At 40.2% G+C, this 8,359-nt stretch overlaps 1 protein-coding gene across 1 annotated transcript in view; it reads right to left on the bottom strand.

The window, feature by feature from the left end:
• Nucleotides 1–2,377: 2,377 nt before the first annotated feature.
• Nucleotides 2,378–8,359, bottom strand: part of LOC132109416 (peroxisome proliferator-activated receptor gamma coactivator 1-beta-like) — a 41,901-nt gene continuing 35,919 nt past the window's right edge. The window contains exons 6-12 of the mRNA XM_059515465.1: nucleotides 7,933–7,978; nucleotides 7,440–7,504; nucleotides 6,637–7,150; nucleotides 5,391–5,466; nucleotides 5,135–5,253; nucleotides 4,918–5,048; nucleotides 2,378–3,624 (exon numbers count right to left, since the gene is read on the bottom strand). Coding sequence (XP_059371448.1) covers nucleotides 3,533–3,624; nucleotides 4,918–5,048; nucleotides 5,135–5,253; nucleotides 5,391–5,466; nucleotides 6,637–7,150; nucleotides 7,440–7,504; nucleotides 7,933–7,978 — 1,043 coding nt within the window. The 3' untranslated portion in view covers nucleotides 2,378–3,532. The remainder of the gene's footprint in view (nucleotides 3,625–4,917; nucleotides 5,049–5,134; nucleotides 5,254–5,390; nucleotides 5,467–6,636; nucleotides 7,151–7,439; nucleotides 7,505–7,932; nucleotides 7,979–8,359) is intronic.

Genomic DNA, 8,359 nt, shown 5'->3' with positions numbered 1-8,359 from the left:
ATGACACAAACGCTAGATTCACTTCTTGATCAAAATGATCCAAGGTTTAGCACACAATATAAACTCTCCTCAAATATATTCACTGCTGATCCAAGAGGGAAAATCTCTCCTATCTTGCAAGAGCATGTACTTTGTGAACAACAAATTGCAGGGCCATAGATGTAGTGAATTAAAAGTGACATTTTGTATGTACTAAGAAAAAAAAGGAAGAAATCGCATGCGCACGCTTACACACACACACACACACACACACACACACACACACACACACACACGGCCAAGTCAGACGATCATGACATTCTTGAAATGGATTTGATGCGATACCTCTCTTCTCCTGTATCCAAACATCAAATGTACTTTTTGGTCAACTTGTCTAGCGATTGCTAAAATGAGGGCTGGAAAAATGCATTGCATTGAAGAAGGTTCCCTTTGGATTTTTTTTCTTCTTTTCTTTTCTTTTTTTATTTTTTTTTTTACATTTTTTATTATTTTTTTTAATTTGGATCTATACATTCTAGATTGACAGTGTTGAAATGTATTGAAGTGTTCTGAAACACTGAATAAAATGGTCTATAACAAATTATATCATCTATATAGTTATCTACACAAACACACAAATATATATATATATGTATATATAATCATATATATGTATATACCTTGTATAATATGGCTGTATTGAAAAAGGTTATTTACTTCAGTAAAGAGAGAACATTGGATTGTAAAGGAGATCAGACAGGACTGATAGCTTTGTTTTCCCCTAAGGTTTAAGGCTCTCCCTGTGAGACTGGGCTGTCTGTGTATTTTCTTAAAAAAAGTCCCTTTCAGCCAGCGATTCTAAACGTCTGCCTTCTTTTCGAACCATCTGAGCCGTCTGCAACTTACAGTACAGGACCTGTTTACCCTTAAATCAACCGATCTCTTCAGTAAACCCTTCCATTACGAGGAAGGCTTTCTTAGCCATATTGCATCTCAATTGCATAAAAAAGAAAAACATTATTAAAAAATAACCATTTCTAAAGGGACATTTTATACAACTGTGTTTGACTTATGAAGCCATATCAATGAAAATTCCCTTCTGGATCTCCCTGTATTGCTTAACGCTGCTCTGTCATGTTCACCAACAACCAATCAGAGCTGCACGTTACCACATCGCTGTACAGCACATAACCATACATCTCATGTTTACACAAGACACAGTGCTATATACACATTATATACTTCTCAATATATATATATAATCATGTAAACCAGCACATCTCTCGCTTATTTAGTAGTATACATACTAAGCACAAACACTCATTCAGTTTAAGATCTTATAGGGCGAATTGGTCAAAAGCGGCTGTAATATTCAGAGGCCGGGTCCATGTAACAGCTCAGTACCGTAAAAGGGAAAGCCGAAAGGCACGTCCTGATAGGGTACTTAAACGCTGAATAAGGCGTTCTGTACTTAGTGTGCCCTCTAGTAAAAGTCGAAGGAGAATTCAGTCATGTAAACATTCAGGTTTGGGGTGTGTTTCTGGATAAAGGGGGGTAAAGAGAGGCCACCGGCGCTCCCGTACATGCGCACACACTCGCTCACAACTGCACTAGATCCACAGGCCGAAAGTTGGAGGAGACCCCAGCAGAACAAAAGCAATGGGTCCCGGCATATAATAAGGGACAGACCCATCCCCAGACCCCGTAAAAGACACAGACGACACGCAGTTATACACTGGTACACGTTTAGACTTCAAAAAACACACACGAAGGACAAAGAGAGAAGTAGCCACAAGGTAAGAGCTAGAAAAAACCCGCAGATCTTCCCCTGTCGGAAAGGAGAGAGTAAAAAAAGAGTGTTTGAGCTTATAGAGAGAAAGAGTATGAGAGAGTGACATGTAAACAAAGCAGAGATACGACCGTATCTCTCATGAGATTGAGCTCTGGAAAGATCTTCCTCCTAGTTTACCGTCAGCTTTCTCTCAGCAGCGCTCCTATGCATCAACCGCCTGGATGTCTGGAAGGGCTCTGCTACTGGGAGAGTCCAACCGCTCCACTGTACAGTCGAATCGAGACCGACTGGATGGGTGTTACAATCACATTTGTGAAAGATACATTCTGGAAATACGTTTCCCTCAGATTGGGATTCTAATCTGGATCGGTTCGCATTCTGACAAGTAAAATGGTATCGGGTAACTGGCGAGGTAAAGATGAAGTGTGTATTTCTGTGCCAAACATAATGTCTGTTTTCAAACAGGTTTCCAATTGACTCTTCGTTTGAGATTACTGTTGCTATGTCCGACAAGCCATGCCACTCATCACGTTCTCATGCAGTGAAAGATACATCACGGCAGAGACAGAGCAGATTACTTAGTCAGCTTTCAAAGTAGGTCTTTTTTTAAGATATTCAAACAATATATAAAATTTTGTTGCGCTTTAGTGTGACGTGACAGATCTCTGTAGTGCCTCAGTTAAAGCGGCACGTGAGGCGATCATCTCTTCCTCTTTACTAGTTATAGCATTAAATAAACATGAATGAACATTGGAAGGTATCTTGCTTTAACCGCAGAAAGCTGTAAATACACACCATTGTTCAAGATCAAATCCACCAACGATAAACGATAAAGTTTGTTTCGGACAAAAAATTACATTATGATTGGTCAGATCAGCTGTCAATCAAACTGCCAGCAAAGGGTCAATTAGTCATCCAAAGACAAAGCCCCGCCCCTAAACTTAAACTGTTGGCTCTGTCTGGCTGCTTAAACAAACAAATCAAATTTTTTATACATATGAGTTTACTTGAACAGTTTTTAGCTTGGATAGGAGTATTTTAACATCAAAAATTAGACACTATAAGGAAGTACAGTTGGGTTTGGACTCAGTTGTGTCTGAAAGCCAGCAGCAAAAGCCCCTTCCACACCAGAGGAGGGCAAAGGTCAGACCAAAGAAGCACTACCTCGTTTGAGTGCATAGATGAAATCAAGGAAGCACTAAAATTACAAAAAGACTACTTTTTTTTGACTTATTGATCTGTAAACTCTACCTTGTAGGATTTTTTTGTTTGTCGTTTTTTTAAATCCACTTTTAATCCATTGTAACTTACACACACACACACACACACAGAGAGAGAGAAAGTTGAACATCCACGAAATTTCGCTAATACAAAGCTTGTTTATATATTTGTACGACAAAATGGTGAAAGCACCTTGCAGGTCTATGAAGAGTGACAAAGGGGTAAAAAAAAAAAAAAAAAGCACACGCACGTCACAACAACCGATGGAGAAGAGTGCTGTTTGCTACGAAGCCTGAGCTGCTCGCAACGTCATGAATGGCATCAAACACACGAGTAGCAGCACTTGTGTCCGGTGTCTCAGAGCTGATTCTGTTCCTTTGTAATCCTCCCGCCCCATTGTCCTCCGATCCTCAGTTAGAAGCAACAAGGTCTATTTTTTTATTCCAATGTTCAAAATGTAAACATGAAGAAGTGCCTTGGTTGAGGTGCTGAGGCGAGTCTCGGGCGGGGCGTGACTCTGGAGGTGTGGTAAGGCGCGTGTCAGCGATGAAGGCTCCTCTGGGCCTCTTTCAGCAGAGCGTCAAAGTCCAGTGCATCATACTTGCTCTTCACCGGACCGGGACCCGCCTCATCTGAACGGCAGAACACTCACAGTTAGTTTCACAGTTACACTAGGCCCATCTGCTAAAAGCAATTTATAGATTTTTGAAAATATTTTCTGTAACAGCAAAACATAACCAAGATATGATACCTATTGATGGATATTTTTTACTTATCTTATATTTTTTGTGCACATCTCTCTAAATTAATCTCACTAAATTATGAAATGAGTTCTACAGATATATTATATTATTATACAGAATAAAATGCAAAAAATACTATAATCATGCATAGTATAGAAAGATAATCAATTCAATACTCATATAAAAAAAAAAGATATGCTTCCTGTATTTTTTGATTGCTCTACCAAAAACCAGAACAAAATTACCTGCCACTTGTTAAGTGTTATTTATATGCAATTATAGTAATTTTACATTTTGAATGAGCTTTTTAATATTTTTATTGATCATCTTAATTCTAGTTTGTTTTTGTAATTTTATTGTGTGCTTTTGTCATTTTTATTTAATTTTTTTTATCATGCTTTTTTTAGTTTTGTATTTATATTAGTTTCTTTATTTCTATTAAAAATGTTCATGAATTATTTGTATTTTCCTTTAACTAGCTTTATCTTAGCTACCCTAAATTATTTCGATCATTTATTAATTACTTGGCCCAGTGTCTGTTGTCTTATATTTGAGGATGGTAAATCAGACTTGTGCTGTTGTTTATGCATTTCTCAATTGACATAAACAAATCTCAGTTTTCCTATTCAGTTTATGCATGTCGTTACTAATCTGCATAATGAGCCCGTGCATTTTGAATTGATTTCAATATTTGATGTTTGAATGATAAACATTTTTTTAAATGTGCTGGGAAGCAAAACCAATGGAGAATCACTGACCTAAACACCAGCATCATTCATATACAAAACATATTATCATTTGACCAGCATTTTTCTCACCTTTTTAACCAATCTTTGACATAGACAAGATATAATCCGGCTGAATTAGACGACGATTCGTATTTAAAAATGAACAAATCACCAAGCAAGCAGCTTTTTCATTGACTTCACGCGTAATTTCATCCGTGCTGCGGCACACTGGCCTGACTATAATTAAAACTGCACCCTTCTTTTCAAGTGGGTCAACCAAGAATCAAAAAGTTTTTTTTTTTTTAATTTAAATGCAAATGAAGTCGAATTAGGCCGTTTATTAGCTTAGAAATTAGAAGACACCTTCCTCTGACTTCGTCTGACTCAGAACAGAGCATCAGACGTCTGATGCAGAGACGACATTAAAGAGACAGGAAGCTCTGTGTTCTCTTACCCAGATCTATGTAACGCTTCTTGCCGAACCGCCGGCCAACGCTCCCCCCGCTCGGACCGAGCGAGTCCCACCTGTGCCGTGAGGTCTGGCCGTCCTGAGACGGTCTCAGTGTGATCACCCCACAACGCTCCCTACACAAACACACAGAAACATCAGCGCGCCATTCTCCAACTCAGAGCACGATGAGGCCAAACAACTAGACGCAAATGGAACCCACTCGTTTTTGATGACCACTTTACAGTCCTCCGGACGGCCGAAGGCCTCGAAGCGCTTACGCAGCATGGACTGAGTGACGCTGGTCGGAAGGTTGTGAATGTAGATCACTTGGCACTTGTTCTGCAAATGCACAGTGGATTAGAACAAATACACTCAATGGCACTTAAAGGAAACGAATAAGACCTTAGATGCATCTACGGCTTGGATAATTAGGTTAGTGCTGCGACTGATCAAATCGGTTAGAAAACACGACCTACCACATCATTCTCTTGTCCACACTTCGTCTTGCTTCTTTTTTCAGCTGCTTCATGGCACGTCTCTGAGCTCTCATCGCTGAAAGAAGGAGGACAGGGCTGAGTTATTCAAAATGGCTAATAAATGGGAAAAATGAGTTGTTAGCATCCTGTGGCACTGGGATTTATAAGGCAGATGCACAAGTAGGATATTTCTACCTTTAGAAAAATTAACCATGCTTTTACCACAAATAAAATTAAAAAAACATGGCAACAACAAATAAACCATGGTTTTTCTACACTAACCATAGTTCAACCACAGCATTTGTAGTAAAAATGGTAATCAGTACACCAAAAAAAACATGGTTACTTCACTTTTACTGATTTTTAAGATCCCTGAAGTTGCAAAGACTGAAGTCTCAAAACCAAAGAGATATTATTTATCAAAGTTAAGACTCTGCCACGCCCCCCAAATCGCCTCGTTTAAACACGCCCCACATGTCTACGTCATTATGTGGAAATATTAGCATAATACTGGCCAAATGTTGACGCAAAGAAAGAAGACGCGGTTTCAGTAACACAGTTAGTGTTGAAGCAGTCATGTCAGGGAGATGTGGGTGTATCTAGGAGAAAGCAAAAGCACTTTATTTGGTCTTCCGAAAGTAGATGCATTTAGGAATTTTTAAGATTACTTACAACAGAACAGCAACGCATTTTATGGACGACCGTTTCGTGAACCTAGGAGAGGAGGTCATTCTGTTTTGTTATTAGTTTAAGTATTACTCACATTTCACTGCTGGTAATATATATTCTCTATATAATCGTGTATGTGACCAATGAAATTCTTGAATTTGCTTCTGACTGTTCAAATTCAGAGTTTTACGCGTCGCGTGTGTGTGCTTTTTTGAAAGATGAAGCTCGTGATTATGGAAAGGGGTGTTACATTTCCGACGAGTGCTTGGGCTGTTCGGCCAATCACAATGCACTGGGTCAGTTGGCCAATCAGAGTAGACTGCGCTTGTCAGAAGGAGGGACTTTGTAGAAAACAATGCGTTTGAAAGAGGCGGGGCATAGAGGACCTACAATAATGTACAGTATTTGAAAAATAATGTGTTTTTTGAACATTAAAGCATGTCAAAATATTCTATTACACCAAATACACAAAATAGCCATCTTTAAAAAAGCATCAGATGACCCCTTTATGTAGCATCCTATTGCACTTTTCAATATTTCACTTTCAAATTCAACAAACCACAGGAGCATTCAGTACCTGAAGGGGAGTTCGCAGCCAGGGGAGGGGGGCGAACAGGAAATCTGGGACTGGGCGTCCAGCTCTGGGGTGGGAGATCGGACAGGTGAGGGTTGACTGGTCTGCTCTGGACCGGGCGAGGACAAAGCCACGGGGGAATCAGCCTCAGTCCTTTGCTGGCAATTGGTTAGGAGCCTCTCCTCCTGTCCCTCCATCTCCTCGTCCTTCACAGCCATCTCCTCCTCCTCATGCACCTCCACACGGCACATCATCCTTGTTGTCTTGCAATTCTCTCCCTGACCCAACAGGCAGTAATCATGGTCCCCGTACGCCCGTTGCATCCCACCCTTAGAGTCTGTGTCGCCCGTTTGGCCCATCCGGCGCAGCTGGGCATACAGCTCCGTCTGCTCTGGGAGCTTGCGTATGTGCGCCCGCGCCAGGCATGAGCTCTTGGTGGTGAGCTCAGCTTTTCCATCGGGTTTGAAGAGCTCGTCCTCCACTGGTTTATGGGGCGGTGTGGTGGGGGGAGTCAGCCCTGGAAAACACACACACACATTAATCACCACCAAACACACTCAAATATCACCAAACACTTAATATACAGCCCTACACAGTAATATTTTTCAACTGCAAAATAAATATACAGAATACTCTTTTAGCCTAATTTAGACATGCGATTATCTACACTATCATTATCAGACTATGCAACTGGCAAGCTACTAGCATGCATGAGAACATATGAGGTGAATCAAGTGCTGACAGCTCACACAATGCCCAAAACAGCACACTTATAAAAATACCCCTCACTGAGTGTGTAAAATTACCTGCTGTGCCACACAGTTCCACAGAGAGAGTCTGCTCAAAGGGCTTGTTGGCATACTGCGCATCTCTGATCAGAGAAATACAGAAAGAGATCGCATCTATTAAACTTTATTAACTCTTACATGAGTAAGAAAAACACAGAGAGAGAGGAAAAGATACAGTTTGCATCAGATTTACTGTTTTGGAGTTTATATTTGTCTTCTAATGACAACTGGAGCAGGGTTTGATTGATCTCTGTTGTTTTACTTCACACCACTGCTGAGCTATGCATATGCAGAGAACAACAAATGACTGTAATTGGTAGAAGAACCTCAGGGCTATTTATAGAGAAGTTTTACTGCGTGAGACCGAGTGTTTTGTTATGTAAAAACAGCAACTCTACAAGCCTCCTCTAGGCGATTCTGAAGATGGACGGAGTCCAGCGGTGGTCTTAAACTGTCGGCCTGGAAGTGTACCAGGGCTCAAGAATAGATTAGATATGAATGGAACACACACCCATTGGATTTGGACGCCAGCGGCAGACAGAGGCAGGAGCGTTCTTCTGCAATCAGAGCAACAGACAGCATCACAGTTAGAGATCTCAGCAGAGCTCACAGTTCCTAAACTGGCTCTCTGAATAGAAAAATCATGCTTAATGCACATTACAGGCTGTTGGGTTACTGGCTTCTTAAAAGCATTATTAAATAGATGCAAAGAACTACCATAAAGATGGTATATTTTAAATATGTGTTAAATGGCATCTTTTTACTAAGTAGCCTATTATTAATGAAGGCCATTGATATTGATCAATACTGCTACTGAAATCTCTGTTAAATGCATTTTTCAGCGCAAGAACTGAATTAAGTTCTCTTCTGCATTTTATCATACTTGATAGCATGTTCATAAAATCTACTGCAACTCTAGTGAAAGGATGGCAGGAAAA

This window comes from Carassius carassius, chromosome 29 (genome assembly GCF_963082965.1).
Source record: "Carassius carassius chromosome 29, fCarCar2.1, whole genome shotgun sequence".
Taxonomy (NCBI): domain Eukaryota; kingdom Metazoa; phylum Chordata; class Actinopteri; order Cypriniformes; family Cyprinidae; genus Carassius; species Carassius carassius.
This window is presented reverse-complemented; position numbering and strand designations above follow the sequence as displayed.